This window comes from Electrophorus electricus, chromosome 2 (genome assembly GCF_013358815.1).
Source record: "Electrophorus electricus isolate fEleEle1 chromosome 2, fEleEle1.pri, whole genome shotgun sequence".
Taxonomy (NCBI): Eukaryota; Metazoa; Chordata; class Actinopteri; order Gymnotiformes; family Gymnotidae; genus Electrophorus; species Electrophorus electricus.
In genome coordinates, this window is record NC_049536.1 from 18,817,126 (window position 1) to 18,837,080 (window position 19,955).

Here is a 19,955-nt window from a genome sequence, read left to right on the forward strand (position 1 = left end):
TAGGTGACATACAGCGTGTGGACGACACACTGTGTGTGGAAACAGTATGCATGCACGACACAGTGTGCTTGGACAAAGAGTTTGTAGACCACATGCAGCGTGTGAGGATGATATACAGTGTGCATGAACAAAGAGTGTGCGCACAACATACGGTGCGTGTAGACAGCGCGTGGATGACAGCATGCGTGCGCTACAAGCGTGTGTGAACACAGAGTGAGTGGACGACATACGTTGTATGGATACGGAGGGCGTGGACGACATCTAGTGTGTGTGGATGACTGTGTGTGGAGACAGTGCACGGACAAGACCTAATGTGTGTGGACACAGAGTGCATGGATGACGTGCTCGACATACAGTGTGTGGATACAGAGCGCGAAGACCACATACAGTGTGTGTGGACAAGGAGCCCGTAAATGACACACAGAGTGCGTGGACGACATGCACTGTGTGTGGAAGACACACAGTGTGGGTAGGTACACAGTGCGTGGACGACAGTGTGTGTGGATACAGAGTGAGTGGAAGACATACAGTGTGTGGACAAAGAATGTGTGAATGAGATACAGTGTGCATGGACAAGATAAAGTGTGCGTGGACACAGAGTGAATGGACATACAGAGCGCGTGGACAATAGCATACAGCATGCGCGTAAGACATACAGTGTTCGGATACAGTGAGGAGTGTGAAGATGACACTGTGTGTAGATAAAAGTGTGTGGAAGATAGACAGTGGGTGTGGATACACAGTGCATGGATGACAGTGTGCGTCGACGACATACAGTGTGTGTGGATGACATACAGTATGTGTAAGGACAGAGTGCGTGGACGACGTACAATATGTGGATACAGTGTGAAGATGACGGTGTGTAGATGACGTGCAGTGTATGTGGATACCGCGTGTGTGGACGACACACAGTGTGTGTAGATACAGAGTGCACAGAGAACATGCAATGTGTGCTGCAGAGTGCACAGACGACATGTTCTACATAGTGTGTGTGGACAGGGAATTTGTAAACGACATACAGAGTGCATGGACGACATACAGTGTGCGGATACAGAGTGCAAGGACAACATACAGTGTGTGTGGATACAAAGTGCGTGGAAGACACAGCGTGTGTAGATACAGAGTGCAAAGACGACACAGCGTGTGTAGATACAGAGTGCGTGGACGACAGTGTGTGGATACACAGTGCGTGGATGACAGTGTGTGGATACACAGTGCGTGGACAAGATGCAGTGTGTATGTGCAGAGTACATAGACAACATGCAGTGTGTGTGTAGATACAGAGTGCGTGTAAGAAAGTGTGTGTGGACGACCTATAGTGTGCGTGGACGACATGCAGTGTGTGGATACAGAGTACGAAGATGACATACAGTGCGTTTGGATACAAAGTATGTGGGAAGATACAGAGTGCGTGGACGACATACAGTGTTTGTGGATACACAGTGTGTGGACGCAGTGTGTGTGGACGCAGAGTACATAGACAATATGCAGTGTGTGTGGACACAGAGTCCGTAAAACAACATACAGAGTGTGTGGACACAGTGCATTGGTAATATACAGTGTGTGGACATCGACTGAGTAGACGACATACAGTGTGTGTGGACACAGAGTGACGGACGACATACAGTGTGTGTGGATGACGTACAGTGCGTGTGGCCGACAACGTGGGCAAAAAGTGTATGGACACAGCGTGCGCAGAAGACACACAGTGTGCGTGGACACAGAGTCCGTGGATGACATGCAATTTGCTTGGACACACAGTGTGCGTGGATATTTCCTGGCTTGGGGAGAAGGCTCAGTGGGGGCAGTCCAATACACCCCCTCACACACTATGGCATGGGGTTCCAACACTCAAATGGACAACCCCCCAATGGACGCCCCAAAATAAACTCTCTACCAATTCAGTTTCAGTCTGCCACTCTGGTGACAACCCAGAGTTTAATCAGACTGTCACCCATCTCCCTGTCTCTCTCCCTAAAATTCTCAGGTTTTTTTTTGGTACTAACCAAAACAGTCAGAAATGGAAGGCGTGGAGCATAAATCACAATTTAAGTCAGCGGGGTTTACGAAATGGGCTCCATCTATATCAATATAAAATTAGCCGGAAAAATGCACAACAGTGAACGGGGATTACCTTTATGGTTTTTTAAAACCAAAAGAAAGGAATGAATATAGAGATAAATAAACGTATTGTTAGGGCTGACTGGCAGCCCATTTGGACATCATATTAAGAGAATGTAAATAGGAAATCAGAACAGAGTAAACAATAATACCAAAGACAGATGTCAGCTAGCCGATATCAAAGACTTACTGCCACCCAAAACTCATTAGGAAGGAGCAGCAAACATGCAGTTTTTAATTACTGCCGGAGTGCACGTTTAATCACACCCCGCTAAATGCCCATCTCAGCAACAACAGCCACAGCCAGTGGAGGTTGAAGGACCACGGTAATGCGTTTTAGCGTCCCGGATAGCATCAGCTCTGTTCACTGCTTCCCATGCATAGGACGCGACTAGAAAAAAAATACTTCGGTCTGTTGTTTAGGATAAGAGAGAAAGTGAGACTTATCAGGGTTACTCAAAGCCTCTGTTACTGTAGCAAATTATTAAACCACCTCCGCCACATTGCTGGGGAAAGAAGGGGAGCGTGGGAGGAGGCACAGTGGAGGAGCAAATATAGGAGGAGGAGCCAGAGGAAAGGAGACGGTAGTGGGAGGAGCAGAGAGAGTCTGTGGAGGGATGTGAAGCTCACTCACCTACTCCTCATTCATACTAACGACAAATACAAGGCACAGAGAGAGAAAGGAGGAAAGCAAATACTGCACGCTAAAGATGTCCAACCATTTTCACGCAGGAGCTTCCGTCCGCGCTAAAAAGGTGACGTGCAATACCAAAGTGTGAGGTGCTACCTTTGGATCTTCTCAACCAAGCATATTATTCCCCTCACACTTTCAAAATGAATGCGCTGAACAATTTAGCTCGACATGAAAATGGATCACTTATGCCGGCACCCAGAACCAGGTTGAGGTGCTGACTTGTGAGGTGCAAACCTGACATGAGCAAACCCCTGGAACTGCTGAGCAACCGTGCACAAGGACCTAAAGGAATGATGTCATGGGCCAGAGACCCTGGCACGTAGCAGCCGCAGTGCTGTGACCCAGGGAGAAGGGGTGGGGTGGAGACCGAATGGAAGGAGATGAGAGATTAAAGCGCAACTCTTTCAGACCTTTTAATTGAACACTTTTGTGCTTGGGTTTAACAAGCTTGTGTGTGTGTGTGTGCGCGCACGCATGTGAGTGAGCTTGAGAGAGAGACATGAGGGTTCTGACCATCATTGAGGTCCTGAAGCAGGCTTTCCTGGCCAGAGAAATCCAGTTTGGCGCTGATGTTAACGGTGAGGGCGAGGGCCTGGCCTGCTTTCAGGGGGAGACGGGACAGCGCGTCATGCATGTCCCAGCTCAGAAACTCTCCAAATAACTTCTCTAGAGAGAGAGAGAGAGAGAGAGAGAGAGAGAGAGAGAGAAAATGGAATATCATCAATGTCTCTGAAATGGCAAGTGTAAATGTTTTACTTTTTAACAACTGTGGTTAGAGTTGGAGATAAGTCTGGCAAGTGGGACTGGTGCCCTGCTTTAACTGAATAACCAGCTGGGTCCCTGCTGCTGATCTGGGATCAGTGTAAGCAACAGTGCGAAATCAAGTGTGAAACATTCACATGTTCCTCATGGACTGAGGACTTTTTAAATAACTTTAGACAAACAAAAAAAGGAAAAAATATCATTTCTGTGGCTGACGAGGACAAGAACTGAATCAACGGTCTGAATTTTCTATGCAGAAATGTGTTGCTAAAATTAACATATACTACAGCCAAAACTACCCAGGCTGGTGTCTCACTAATAGGAGAAAAACTAAGTATATAATTTACCCAGTAAAACAAAGTAAAATACTATACACTTAGAGAGAGGTGGGGGTGGGCATGAGCAAGAGAGAGATATTCTTGTTATGTAGTTGTCTTGTTATTATTTGATCGCATCAAGCTTGTCAGATCAAGAAATACACGTCCAGTAGAATGCACGCAGTCAGTGTTGAACTCTGCTACTTCTTCCGTGCACTGTGAGCGTCAGGACCACAGAAGTAAGGTGGCTCTCACTGGCACCTCTCAGATCAGTGCTGAGAACAGCCGAGCCAATGCGCACATCACAACAGCAGTATGCAATATTGGCAGTGGTCAGGTATAAAGGTAACTGTTAGCAACCAGGCCAGAGGTGGGCAGGCAGATCTGCACAGGACCTGTATGCGGGTGCGGGTTTATGCTCTAAAAAGACAGCAGAGATGCTACTCGTCAATTAAAGAAGACCACCAGGTGCGCGCCTGCCTGGTTTGCTCAACGTCTGACCTTCAGGATAAATGCAACATCACGGAATCAGGGGCACTCCTGCCTGGTTGGCCCAACCTCTGACCTCTAGGCTAAATGCAGTGTCATGGAATCTGACATGTTCCTGATTGGGGTGAATGAGAACCGCACTGACCCTTTGCATGTAAGGCTGGACACTCCTGATTCAGTCCACAGAGGAGATGACAAGGCACCTGCGACTCAACGCCATCGGCCACTAAGTGGACGTTTAACAGCTCCAGGAGGAAGGGCCGGTTTGGAAGCTCGCTCTCCCTCAATGTCACCCACACAGCTGCAGGCAGTACGGCATTATGAACTGCTCTCTGAATAACTTGCCAAAACTTTCCCAGAAGAGATAAATAGAATTATATTTTGGTGACAGAGAGAGGGGTAGTTATATATCAGACTGAAGAAACAACACAGCTTGGGAGCGGAGCAGAAATATCTGCTGTCAAAACATGACCTACAGACAGGTAATAAAAACTTAAGATGCAGCAAGGAGAGAGGCTAACCAGACACACACACACACACACACACACAAGCGCACACACACACACACACACACACACACACAAACACACACACAAATTCATGCAGACCCCCATACAGGCACACACACACGCACATACATGAATGTATGCAGATGTGCGCACGCACACATCGTTTCTGCATCCTTCCTTGTAAAGATTAGCGCAAGTCACGGGAACTCTCCGAAAAGTGCACGCATTTTATAAAGAAAAAAAACAAAACAAAAAACAAACTTGCAGCACAAACATCATAAAGAGACAGTGTTTAAATTACACTTGTGTGCATTAAATGTAAAGCGGATTCTGGGATGTTTGCCCATGTTGCTAACCTAGTAGCTTGATTAAATGTGGCCAGTTTATTCAATCATTCACTCTGCACTCATTCAGACATGGCTTTCGTGCCATCATGCTGTGGTTCAACCAAACTTTAGAGAGAGAGAGAGAGAGAGAGAGAGAGAGAGAGAGAGATCGACAGACAAAAGCAACAGAGACAGAGAGAGAGAGAGAGAGAGAAAGAGAGAGAGAGAGAGAGACAGAGACAGAGAGAGAGAGAGAGAGAGAGAGAGAGACACAGAGACAGAGACAGAGAGAGAGAGAGAGAGAAAAAGAGAGAGAGAGAGAGACAGAGACAGAGAGAGAGAGAGAGAGAGAGAGAGAGAGAGAGAGAGAGAGAGATCGACAGACAAAAGCAAGAGAGACAGAGACAGAGAGAGAGAGAGAGAGAGAGAGAGAGAGAGAGAGAGAGACAGAGACAGAGACAGGGAGAGTGAACAGAGTACTATATGAGGATCTAAACTTTCGGCTCAGCTCCCCTTCACTGCTGCTCCATGTCTCAGAGCCTGTCAGCGTCTCTGCAGACTCTCTGATTCCTCTCTGCTCAATTATTTACACTGTGTAGTCAGCCTAAATCTGTGTGTGTGTGTGTGTGTGTGTGTGTGTGTGTGTGAGAGAGAGAGAGAGAGATTTTCATAACTTCAAATAAAAAAGGAGCGTTACGCAGACACTCCGAGGGGATGATACTAACTACGCGAAGTGAAAAGACAAAGGAAACCACCAAAGCACAAAGGGGTGTAGGGGGTTTAGCAGCAAGTTGTGTTGTGTGTAATTAGTACACAGAGCAGTAGTGACCAGAGGAAGAAAAGAAGAAGCTTTTCTTCTGTCAAATGGCCACCCTTGAGCATGTTAAATCCTTGCCACCTCGCTGTGGAGAATGACACGATTAGAGACATCCACAGCCGACACGGCCGGTAACATGGCCTGTAAGAAGCCTCTGTCATTATTCTAGGACACATGGCTCTTGAGTTTCTCCACAAAAAAAACTCAACCAGATGCATTTCTTTAGCTGCTGGCTGCCCATGCCAAACAGACGTAGTTTGCCACTGCCAATTGATTTTAAAGTTTGGCAGAGTCGCTCGTGAAAACCAACTGCGCCGCCCACCTTGGCCGGCAGTGATACGGAGGGCTGGAATCACCGCAAGATTGACGGACAGCCGGCAAAGGAGCCGCAAACAGCGCCTGCTGTTAAAACAAAATGACATGAACATCCTGGGCGATCAGAGGCTGGTCTCAGGCACGGTCACTGCCAGCCAATTGGGTCATTTATCTCCCAGGATATTGCAGAGCCAATCACAGCACAGCACCACACCCGACATCCCAGACACTAGACCGTCCATGACCACAGCATCGGGCCCCATTTTGCTGCTTGTTTACTACATTTTATCACTTACCACTAAAGATGCAAACAAAAGGATTTCTCTCACCCTGTTGCTACAAGTGTGTGTGTGTATGTGTGTGTGAGACCGTGTGGAACCCTCTTCTGTCAGAGTCAAAGAGCGAGGTTAAAGTCGTTAGGTTTCAGCTTTATTACGGAGCACTGAAAAATGCTTGAACATGCCCTGTGCTCCGGCGGTCATGCCATGTGCTGCAGCGAGTGCCGCCCCGCACCCGCCCCAATAAACCCACGGCAGAGCTGCCCTTGGATCATCTGCCTGCCTCTCTCTCTCTCTCTCTCTCTCTCTCTCTCTCTCTGTGTATGTGGGGAAATGCTGACCATGCCCTGTGACAAACAGATCACAAGCGCAAAGACATTTAATACAAGACAGAAGCTCCTGCAGCCAGACGCGCTTAGGAAAGGGCGAGAATGGGAACAAATGCAGGCTGAAGATCACTGGAAAACTACCCACCCAGTTCCATAGTGTGAAATCATGGGTGTGGCAATATAAAAGACCTAAGAGAAAAGTGGCAAGAGAACACATCCAGAACCAGCATTGTAATGCTGAGCTTTCAGATAACAGCTGTGCGCATGCAAATGTTAAGCACAAGCATTAATCTGTCTGTCTGGTTAATCTCATTAAAAACAGAAAGACATACTAGATCAAAATGCTCCACTATGCAGCAACACTACACAATCCAGTGCAGAGTGGAGAGCACAATAAATATTACTCAATAGTACTGCAAACCCTTTTTATTCTGTAGAGTAATATTTATTGTCCCATATACAGTACTGCACACATGCTTTAACTGAGACAATAAATATTACACTAGAGCACAGTACTGCATACATGCTTTAGCTGGGACAGTACATATTACACAACACTACAGAACACCTTATAAACCACAATACTACTGAACACCCTTACAAAACAAAGTACTAGAGAACACAGAACACCCTAATACCAGCATATTCTAGAAACCCAAAACTACTGGGAAAAAAAAAGAAAACACTGCAGAACACCCTACTGAACACATTATAATACACAGCACTAAACCATGAACATGCTATAAAACCCAATATTATAAAGACCCAAACTCATGTGTGTGAGCAATGCACAAGTTCCTTGAGGCAACTCTGAACTGAAAAGGCCGGATGCCTGACCCGTACCTGACCACACCACCTGACCCGCACCTGACCACACCTGTGGACTGTGCCATCATCTGCAATGGAGCGCAAAAGAGCAGTCTGAATGTGCCCTCACTCTACTCCCTGTGGCTGATGCACAGAATGCGAAGGTCTACATTTCTAGTTAACACATTTGCATGTAAATAATTAGACCCAAAAAACATTTTGGCCTTTTGTTTTGCATCAAGGCTCTAAAAACTCACGGAGGGCTGTAGTGCTACACAGTAGCACCATACAGGGTACACTAAGGCCTTGATAGTAATGATCGCTGAATCCAAATCCGGACATTTTTGTTGTCGCAGACTGACTGGTTCAACTTACTGGCTGCTCTGTCAGCATACCTTATTCCGTTTAAAGGCAGGATGGAAAATCTGGAAAATCTGCAGGTGTAGGCCCTGTAGCAACGTCTCTAGGAGCTTCATAATACCACTGAGGACACATCAAGTCTGATGGTCATAGCAGCAAGTCTTAGGCTCTATCGTGTGCTACGTTTCTTTAATGAAGACACCGGAGTTCGGCTGATTCGTATAAATCACTAGACATGCCGATCATCTCGCGGCCGTTTGAGAAGGCCAGGAAGACAGTGCAGACGATGCCGGTGCCCCTGCACAAGGTCCTGCAAAAACCATAATTATAATTTAAAATTTTACATTTTAAAATAATGAAAATTAAAAAAAATATATGATACAAATATCATTTAAATATTCTAATACAAATCCTATATTATATAACTGTAGAACTGTAGAAAACGCAACATTTCACACAAATATCAGAAATGAAATGTCTGCATCTGTGCCCAAGTACATGTAGATTCTGTTCTTAGCCACGAACAAATACCAAGTAAGAAAATATTGATGAATGTCAAAATCATGAAAACTACATCAATGGGTTTTAAGAAAAAAATTCTTAAGAAAAGTTGGCGCGTGAGCCGCACTGTTATTATTATTGGTGAATGAGGCCCACTATAATTTAGCTGCTAATCAAATCAAATTCCTTTTGAATCAAAGTAAATGGCCTTTTGGTTTTCTTGAATACCTGCAGGCACCATATTTGCAGTCATATTTCTGCCCGGGGCTCACAGAGCTTTGCACATGAGTGACTTTTTAATCTGGTGCGCGATAAATAAATAAATACAAATGTTCCTACACCCACGGACCTGTCCCCGTCCAGGGCACCAGCCACAGCTTTGGAGTCGAATAAAATAAAAGCTGGATTTTTGCATGAATGAACTGTTGTGACCTAAAATACTATTAATACATAAATAACAGCAGCAACAAAAACTATCATCCACCAAGTTATATGAAATAATGCACAAATGCTGGATGATTGTGGAGCTCTTGGGGTGACTGTCAGAGACTGGGACAGGGGTATAGTGTCAGGGACTGGTGGGAGAGTTTAGGTGGTTTCAGGGCTAGTATTTTATACTACTATTTACCTTCATATCTACAGAAGCATTACAGACCTGACTTGAGTGCAGTCATACTAGCTGATTTGCTTGCTCCGCTTTCATAATGTTCAGCATCAAGTGGCCAGAACAGCAGGGTCCCACCAAAGGCAATGTGAGTGTAGAATGGAGCAGGTTCAGGGTCACTGGGGGAGTTTACCTGCTGTGCTTAGGGGTTCCCTGGTGTAGTTCATAAAGGGCAGCTGGCTACCATCTTTTACATTTCAGAACTACAGATGTGTGAAGCCACAGGAAATGGAAATGTGAGTGTGTGTCTTACACATGCTTAAGACACACACACACATAGCTTATGGATACTTAAGATGCACACATAGGATGACAGTGTCTCACAGTGCTCATTTCCTACACATTTCTGACTCACCCGCCATGTTTACAGTCACAATAATGGTATTTACTGGGAAGAACCTGAAGGCTGCTACAACTGCATCATCACTGATAGTTCCCAGCTGTGAGTCATCATTCCAGCCACGATGCACGTGCGCATGACACATCGCACTCTCCTCCTCCCGATTCTACTTGTGAAGGGTTAACTAATGATCTGAGAGCACTGTTGTTAGAGCAGGAAAATCTGGCAGAGGTTAACAACGGTCCGGTGCCAGCGGGGTGCTCACAAACCTAGTCAGCTTTTACTAAACGTCTGGGCTGAACATGCAGGTTTCAATATCCTCGGCAATAAAACAGTCGCTATTAGCTCGCGTTGCATATTTGCACAGAGAGAGATCGTGGAGAGATGGAGGGGAGAGAGAAAGAAGAGGGAGAAGAGAGAAAAAGTGTAAGGGAGAGAAAGAGAGAGATGTATTGCCCCCATCTGAGGTAAGGGGAACTGCAGGAAGAGGAGTTTTATACAAATGCTTCATGTTTTTCATTGCACACTCTCAAGCTTGTATCCGTTGGCTGCTCATTGGCAGTACGTAAGCCCCTCAGCCCTGCCAGAGCAACCTGGGAGCTTGTGTGTTTATGTGCCAGAATGTACCTGTGTGTGTATGTGTGTGTGTGTGTGTGTGTGTCAGTGTAAATGTGTGTGTTCCAGTGTGTACGCCCGTGTGTGTTGCACAGGTGAAAGTTGCAAACAATCGCTCCTACTGGGTTATAAGGTAGAGTCATTCCAAAGCATGTGCATGTGTGTGTTTGTGTGCGAGAGTGTTGACTCAGAGTTCATAGTGACTTCTGTGCCACTCCATGTCCTCATCCTTCAGATGAGACATTACTCCATCTGCTCTCTGCATATCTAACACTGGCCCTCTCCCAACTCCAGCACCACCCACACCCTGTGAAGCAGCCTCCCCAACCTTGCACCGCTTCCCAAGCATGCACTCTCCATTCCAAAACCCTCTGAACGATGGGCCCAGGGAGCTTGCTAGTGCTTTCTGGTGCTTTCATAGAATGACATGAAAATGCTTCTAGAACCCAAAGCTTCTAGAACCCAAAGCTTCTAGAACCCGAAACTTCAGCAAACTCACAAAAACAGCAGGGATGACAAAATGTGGGTCGACACACACTTTTTCTCCACAGCTATGCCACTCTGTAAGAGCACTGAAAGATCATTTCATTGGTGTCTGAGAGAAACAAAAACCTTCAAGAAGTAAACATTCTGTGAGAAGGAAAATCATGTCAAGAGTCAAAGGTCAAGTGTGTCACTGAAAGGTATGGGACAGCTATCAGACTCAAACTCCCGATATCACGCCACATCCCGCAAATGCACTTCAGCGGCGGGAAACGAGAGCAGGGCATGCGCTGGGGATCATGCAGGGTTCTGATGCGCCTGCCTAGAAATTAGAACCTTTAATTAGATCAGGCAGCACACGCCGCTTGGGCTCTTAAACGTTCAACTCACGCCTCTGCGGCAAGGGTGTTAAAGGAATGCTCTGCTGTTTCAACACAGCATCCCACCCCACTCTGGAACTTTACCCACCTCTGGGGAGACACGTGCCCAAGTCCTACCTGTGACAGTACTTTTCTTCTGCCTCCGTAACTCTGTGTGTGCAGTAACCACAACGCCAAGCAAGGCACATAGCAATCTGTGCTAATTACCAGGCCTGGCAGGAGGTGGAGCTGAGGGGTGGGGTTCAAAGCCCTCTCCAGCCACGTCCCACACTGCTTTCATCTCCATGGTGACGGCATGAGCAAGCAGCTGAGCAGCACACAAGATGGACACTGCAGGACTAGGGCCTGGCTGGGCGTTTGATACCCAAAGGCCAAAAGTAAGGTCGAGATCAGAAAGCTGATCTGAGAACAGCGCAGACGAACATGTCTCTCACAAGAGGTGTTCAAGGGCATGGCGTAGGCATACCAGACTACAGGTTGAGAGCATGCATACCACACTAGGCTAGTTCTACTCCCAGTGTCCCCAAAAATATAATTTACCCACATGCCACGTTGCTCCCATTCTGCAGCAAAATGGACATTTTCTGAGGACTAGTCAGTGTATAAATACAACTAAACTGCTGTTTCTGGTTGAGAGAGGGAGTGCAGAAAGAGAGAAAGAAGGAAGAAGGAAAACACAAGTGACAAGGCAATAAATTGAGGCTAGGGGAGTAGGGAGAACAGAAACACACACACACACACTCCCCTGTGGGAAAGCGGCACTGCTTTAAATAGACCAAACATCACATCACACACATGCACAACAAAACCAGTCCGGCTGCAATTCAGAAAACTGAGAAAAGATGAAGTGGATAATAAACCAATTCGCAGAGAACAGCTTCAATTATCAAATTCAACCTTCTGTTTCTAGGCCAAATGATTATTTCTATGTTTTTAAACACACCAAACTGTAGGCCCACTGCCATATAAAGCAGTGTGATCCTGTTGTGGTGTGCAGTCACTGGAGAAGACAGGCTGGCATGTCCTTCGGCAGCGAAGGGATGGAGACCCTCCTGAACACAGAGTGCTGTGCATCACTCACCTGCACCGGCGTGGGACACCTGGGGTAGGAGACAGAGAAGCTGCTTACAGTGAATCACAGCTGGGAACTACCAGTGATGATGCAGTTGTAGCAGCCTTCAGGCTCTTCCCAGTAAGACCAGTTTTGCAGTGATTCAAAATCATTTCTAATAACTCTTAAATAAATATTATAAACGGCCTTTGAGGAACAGATACCTTCAGACTAATGTTGAAGGTTCATCATTTTGGAGAGGCATAAGAACACTGGAGGAAAAAAAACAAAACAAAACAAATGGGCATAAAACTGACAAAATCTTACAGAACGAGATATAGCTAGTTAAATTAGTCAGACTTTGGACAAAGATGACAGCACGATACCGTTAGTAATGAATAAAGATCCGTGTACCCGATCCTTTCTTATGGTAGCTTGCTAGTGATGGCATAACTAACGAGCCATGTTACTTAGCTTAGCTAGCTAGAGAAAGCTAGAGCTAACGAGCTGATTGGAGGACTTCAAGCCATATTCGCAAAATATGTAGCTAACTAGAGAAGTATAAATTGAGTGAAGCATGTTGAGATGGACAACAACAGATGAAACAGCCTGACTTGAATTTCCTGTCGAGTTCTAACATCTGGACTAGGTTTGGGTAACGTTAGTTAACTAGCTTGCTAGCGTTAATGCCATTTGGTCAGTGTAGCTTATATGCTAACAAGCTCGAACAGAACCGAAAAATGTTTAATAAATTTCGCCTCAGCTATAAGAAAAATGTTGGCGCTGACTATATATCCAAACTTCCAAAAAAGAGTAATACTTCCAGTGTATAAATATTAATAGGTCACGGTAAGAAGCTGTTGTTAAAATGTCTTTTAAAAATGACCTCAGTTGATTGAGTACATTTCTCTTCTCAGGATGATCGGTTTCCCATCCGTCTTCGCGTACAGTGAAGCGGATTTTCCCCCGTTCATACCGTAAGCATGGAAACGAATTCACGCCACAAATGTCTTAACTAAATTTATCAAAATATAGCTTGTTATCTTCACTAGATAGTTTGCAGATTTACAATCGGTGACTGGGCGACTGAGACTAACCCTGTTAGTCATGGGAATTTCATTTCCGCAAGTTTATACGTGTCTGAAGGGGAAAAAAGATTTTCAGATTTGAGTCAATTTAATACTTATTAATGCCTTAAATTTGTAAAATGTAATTTCAGACAAATTAAGACTTAAGGACCCGCGGGCACCCTTTACAGAACTACACAGCTAGGAGGACAAATAGAGTTAACACACACACATACAAACTCTCACATGCACGTACGCACACACACAGAGCATGTCCTCTTAAAGTAGCACTGAAGTGATCTTCATGCCCTTGTCCTTCACTGTCTACTGAAATGGAATAATATTATGTGAACTTATAAAGGTTTAGCTTATCCCCACAGACACCCCTTCAAGAGATGAAAACACACAGAGTGAAAAACAGACAGTACACACACCCTTATTGCTTTGTGTGGGAATGCACAAATACATGCAAGGAATAATTATTGTGCCACTGCTAAATAAATAAATATACAAGTCAAAACACAGCCGTTTAGTCTGCAGAGCCCGACCCTTAAACTAGTCCCACCAGTGAGCGGGTCTCTACAAGAACCTTCACAAAGGTTGAACACACGCAGTTAATGAAAGCAGAACTCGGGTGGAAATAACAGAACCCTGGGGTCCAAAACAGGGATCCCAACGGGTGGGCCATCTTTTCACAACGAAGCCAAATCACCGAAAAATACCTCATCAGAGTCTATACTCAGTAGAAAGCATTTGATGTCAGGAAAAGGTGGACATCAGAACTGCTGGGCTGAAAGAAGAGCGTTTCTGATCACTGTGAGACAGGGGGACGAAGACAGAGAGGTGTCCTCTCTCCGACAGAGATAAAGACAGTGAAGAGAGAGGGTGGATAGAGGACAGAGAGGTAGAGGAGAGAGAGAGAGAGAGAGAATAACTTCACCTCAGAATAAGTCTTTCTCAACAATTCACAATACAAAGGTAGATATTTGACAGACAAGCTCAGAAGGTAGATAAGGGGGGGATGGTCACCCCGTTCACCTCAGACTCTCCAAGGTGTCCTTCACTTTCTAACATCCAGATATTTCACCAATCAACAGGTTCACTGATGTCCAGATATCTACAACCTGACGGGCGCCTGCCTCTATCTTGGAGGGAGAGAAAGAGAAAGAGTGAGTGCGTGTGTGTGTGGGGGGGGGGGGGGGGGAAAGATAACTATCCCAGTAGGGGTCCTCAGTATGAGTGTTTGTGTTGGCTTCTTACTCTCACATCTCACCACTACAGAATCGGCGGTGCCTTTTTCTTGGCTAAAGAGTCCTACAGCTCTTCCCACTGAGTTCGGACCCCCTGCCTGACCCTGGAGATTTCAACCGCTGTTCTGCAAGGAGCAAGCAGCCAGAGAGAGCCCAGCAGGGGAGCTCCAGCAGGTCCAGGGTCACCGGGGCACACACTGAATGCTGTGAGCCAACGTCCAGCACGATTCCAGCTCACCAACAACTGTGTACAATTAGCATCTTTTTTTAAAAAGTCACAGTGGAAGTAGATAACCAACCGCTGCAGTCTCTCTGCACAGAGCAGGTCAATATGCCTTTTGGTTACTGATATCATAGAGAAAATGTATATAGAAAATTTTCACAAAGTTTTCATAACGCTCCATCTATATGCTCAACATGTTAACAGGACCAGCTAGGAAGTGATGCTAGCAGAGGTCAGCATTATGCAAATGAGATCACACCAACTGGTCCCCACTAGATTTAATCAGTAAAACGAATCGATGAGATCCCACTAATTAGTTTCCAGGTTAGTCAAATTAGCATGCTTGGGTGCAGTGTGCATTTAAGATGATTAGCCATTGTGACCGGTAAAACAGCTAAGGGCCACCAGATTCACACGGTTTAACGTTGAATGCTGGTCACCTGCACCCCGTCTCCTACTTGATTCCCATTCTAAACAACACGGTGGCTAATGTGTGCTTTTCTCCGAGATATTTAGGTTTGGTAGATATGGCTTCACCAATGAATCCTCAAAAAGTGCCAGACCATAAAACTGCGAGTTGTGCGTGTGTGTGTCCGTGTGTCTCCACGCGGACCTCTGTGAGATGTGCTGACATTTGTCCATGCGAGCAGGGCCACATTCAGTAATATTTCTCCCACTCTCTGCCTGTTCCTTTTTCATTAGCACTGTCAACACTTTGGCAGATAAATGTGACATGGCATTTACAGTCAAACTCTGCCACCAGCAAACTCTCATGCATTTGTGTGTGTGTGTGTGTGTGTGTGTGTGTGTGTATTATATATATCTGCTCCATATCTTTCCCTTACAGATTGTATTCTCCCTCTCTCATACACACACACACACACCACACTTTCTGATCTACTCCCTAATGCTCACTCCATCTTCTCCATGTCCCTAATCTCTCCTTCCATTTCCATCACTACAACTTTTCCATTTTATTTCTCCTACATAATAGATTTTTAATAAAAGCGCATTAGAGAATTTTCCTAGCCCTGCCACCGCCCCCCCCATATTAATATACATCGCAGTTCCCACAGAAATAAACACATCAGAACTAAAATCAGAGTACGCACCCTGAAGACAAAAGGTCTCTAAGCAAATGTCACTCCTGTCTTTGAGAAGGGAAAGATTTTTATCAAACCACTGAAGCGATCACGAACCTAAAATTACACCTCAGAAGCGTGACTGACGCAACACCGAACCGAGACCGACCTGAGGACAACCCAAGACCCACCCGAAGCAGTGAGGTAAGACCACCTTCACGCGTCTCCCCTGGGAAACGCACACCTTCACGCGTCTCCCCTGGGAAACGCACACCTTCACGCGTCTCCCCCAGGGAATAAAGTGGGGGCTGCTTCCTCCAAGTCGAACAAATGATCCACCAGCCACAGTTACCCAACAACCACCCATTAACTTGAGGTCCTACATTCTACACTGCAATTCTTAACCAGCATGTGTCAATAAGAATAAGAATAATAATAGAAGGAGCCTGATTTATTTCTGATTTCTCTGCTCCTCTCTCTCGCAGCAGTACCATCAGACGGCAGGAAGACTATCGGACACGACACTTGCGCTGTCCTTTCTTTCCAGCTCGTCTCGGCTCTCATCGCGCGGAACACCTCAAACCTTCGGCTCCCTCTACGGAGACCACGAAAGCGGGATGCGTTCTTTCCTTAAACAACACAACTCCAGCGTGCCGCCTCCTTGTCTGCGACGCTCTTGTGGCGCCCGCCTCCCCCCCCCGATCGGATTTAAAAGGAATTCGGTTCGCCGCGTTCTCCCGTCCTGCTGGGGGGAACGCAGAGGGGACCCGGCAGCGCTCGTCTGCTGACCCGCAGGCAGCGCGCTGGAAATAGGCCTTTTCAAACTGGACCTCCGGGACTCCGAAGAGACTTTCCCCCAAAAGGTCGTACTGAGAGGGAGTGGTGGCCCAGACTTCGCACTGGGTCTCCCTGCCTGTCCTTTGCCATATTCAGTACTGCAGTTAGCCCAGTTAAAGGCTTAATGTCAGCAAACGTGGAGCTTTACGTTGTGAAAAACAAAGTGCATCTCTCTCAGTACTGACGCCCAGGTCGAGCAGACAAGAGCAGGCTGGGACTCCTCTTTTCGACAACGCTCATCTCCAACGTAAGCTCAAATATCTTTCTTGGAGCTGGATCCCCAGTGATTTTGTAAGTCCACTGATCTCATAAGTGCATTTTCCTCTCGTACTGTCACAGACAGGAGTCTGTCAGTCTGTCTTGGTAATGATCAGGAGACTTGATCACTAGCAAAGCTAACTAGCAGCAAACCTCAGTGTTTGTCTTCAAGGCATGCACACACACACTTATGCACAAATATGCACACATGCATGCATACATATACATAGATGTGCACACACACACATGTACTCGCGTGTGGAAACACAAACATACATGCATACCACGCACAAGCACACTCACAGGCACAAATGCACATGTACACACACATGCACAAATGTCTGCATGCACACACGTGCGCGCACACACACACACACACACACACACACAGACTCTCCATTGGTCCAATCTAAAGCCCTGCCACCTAGCGCTACTCAGTCTCTTTCCCAAGGTAACTTCAAAGACAAAAGGTAGTGTGTGTATGAGCACTTATATATAAAAAAAAAACAAAAAAAAAAACAAGTCAAAGGTTTGGACAGAGCTAATGGAATGTTAGGCTTTGGTACTGGTAAAGGCATTATAATCTAGTGGCTTATGCCTAAATGTATCTTTAAAATAAATTTTAAAAGTGAAAGTGTCATGGTGTCATGGTGTCAAGTGTCATGGGCACCCTGCAGGTGGGACACGCCCACTCACTCACGTGCCACTGTCCCAAACACCCTCTTAGTAACAGCCTCTTAGTAACAGCCCCTTAGTAACAGCCCCTTAGTAACAGCCGTTCCTTATTTGCCCTCTTCTTTCTGTTCTGTTATTTAAGCCCACAGGTGCCTGGAACAGTCCCCTGTACCTGCGCTCCAGTGCGTTAACTTGCACATCGACCCATTGCTGAGGAGGGGGCGGGAGATTGGAGGAAGGATGGCACCGAACACACTGATGCAGCAGCAAGTGAAAGGTGCGCGAAAGAGGATACAGACAGGACAATGAGCACTGACACACACGCGCGCGCATTCATAAACTTTATGTTTACTATTCTCATAGTAAGCCTGTAGACACACACACACACAGCAAACACTCAAATATGGCTAAAAATGTTGGTTAGTTCACACAAGGCAATTATTGCTTTAGACCTGCGTTTTACCTTCAAGCCTGTAAAAGCTGCATCACTACTCCACTGCTCACACACACATATACAGTGAGCTACAGTGTGCATATGTTTTGTCTTGAGAAGACCTCCTGTGTGTGTTTGTATGTAGGTTTGATGGTGAACATTTTGAGAGCATTACAGCATGTGTGTGTACCTTTGGTGGTGAGTGTTTTCGAGGAGACCTCCAGCATGTGCATATATGTGTGTGTGTGTGTGTGTGTGTGTGTACGTACCTTTGGGGCTTAGTGTTTTTGGGGAGACTTCTAGCATGCATGTGGGTGAGGGTGTGTGTACCTTTGGTGGTGAGTGTTTTTGAGGAGACCTCCAGCGTGTGCAGGTCCTCAGAGCCTATGTTCTCCAGCGTGATGGTGAGTTGTTGGGTTTCTCCATTAAAGAGCTGCAGGCACACACCGCTGGAAAGATCCTCACCACACATCTGTGCAGCCCTGTGTGAGCAAACACACCCATGCACGCACACACACACACACACAACCCACAGTTAAGACCACAGGAAGGTGGAAGGTGGAAACGAAAGAGAAACTGCAAGGGATAGAGACGGTACACACACACACACACACACACACACACACACACACACACACACACACACACACAGCTGTGTTCCCAAACACCACTTCACTTCCTGATTTCCACTCACTACTCAGTGGCAGACTGCCACTTAAGCCAATCTACAACCTTCACTGTACTTCTGTGCACTAATGTACGATAATTACAGTGCACATGGAGGCCATGACAAGGCTGTTATGTCAGAATATTCACAGAATCTGGAGAAGTTATAACACATGGGTCATATTAAAGTAGCCAGGCCCAGTGCCTTGTGGGACAAAGATGGAACCGGGAGGCCAGCAGACGTGCCAAGTCGTCTCCATCGCCTTTGAGCTGCTGCGCCAGACATGGACTACAAACCTCATCAGCATCAATGTGTTGAGATTTAATGAGGGCATAGACATGGACTACAAACCCCATCAACATCAGTGTGTCGAGGTTTAATGAGGGCACAGACATGGACTACACACCCCATCAGCATTAATGAGTTGCTACGAGTATCAAACATCCTTGTCATCTCTCTTCGGTGAGCGAATAGCTTTCATTTTGGGTTCTCACGCATGGTGGTTGTGATAAGTCTCTTATGTCTGAAATTACGAGTTGACAGTGTATCCTGTAAAGGTTGTGCAGTTTACACTGCTGATGTCACACACTCATTAACATAACCCTGTGGGTTTACTGATGGCAGAGCTGCCTGTTCTAGACACTAGAACACTCTCTCCCAACTTTATTCGGGCGTACTCGGCGAATAGACTAGAATTTTTAACACTCCGGACCGGTCTTTTCCCTCCACCTTAATTCGCACTGATTCACGAGAGGAAGAGGAGAGGAAAGAGGGGACGAGGAGAGAGGAGCGTAAGAAGAGGCGTACCGTGGTAGGGAGGTGCTCAGCTGGAGTCTGGGGAGAGAGGGCACTACTTCCACCATGCAGCCGCTGGACTTCACCCCGACCAGGCTGTCCAACAGACAGTCGCTGCTCACGCCAAACACAGATGTCTGGTACCCTGTGAACACACACAGTCGTGCACACATGCACATATACTTTAATGCACTTGCAGTCAAGCTTAGGGTTGCAACACAAACACAGATTAACTCAAGCAGAGTCGTTTATCTCTCAGCAGACACATTGGACACAAATGCTAACGTTGCACATACTAAATGACTGTCGCTAATTAGCATAATGCTAATGAGGCCGCGCTGACTGGCGGTAATTAGCATAATGCTAATAAGGATGTGCGGACTGCCCACTACCTGCTTTCATTCAGCATTAGCTTTTTTTTTTTTTTTTTTTTTTTCTTTTTTTTTTTTAATTAAACTGCTGCTTTAAACTTCACACCAGCGTTCCTAAATAATTGAATTTAGGACCAGT

At 46.0% G+C, this 19,955-nt stretch overlaps 1 protein-coding gene across 2 annotated transcripts in view; it reads right to left on the bottom strand.

The window, feature by feature from the left end:
• Nucleotides 1–19,955, bottom strand: part of trappc9 (trafficking protein particle complex 9) — a 201,596-nt gene that overhangs the window by 106,922 nt on the left and 74,719 nt on the right. For both annotated transcript variants that reach the window (XM_035521889.1, XM_035521888.1), the window contains 3 exons: nt 19,458–19,590; nt 18,314–18,465; nt 3,329–3,481 (listed from right to left, as the gene is read on the bottom strand). In XM_035521889.1, coding sequence (XP_035377782.1) covers nt 3,329–3,481; nt 18,314–18,465; nt 19,458–19,590 — 438 coding nt within the window. The remainder of the gene's footprint in view (nt 1–3,328; nt 3,482–18,313; nt 18,466–19,457; nt 19,591–19,955) is intronic.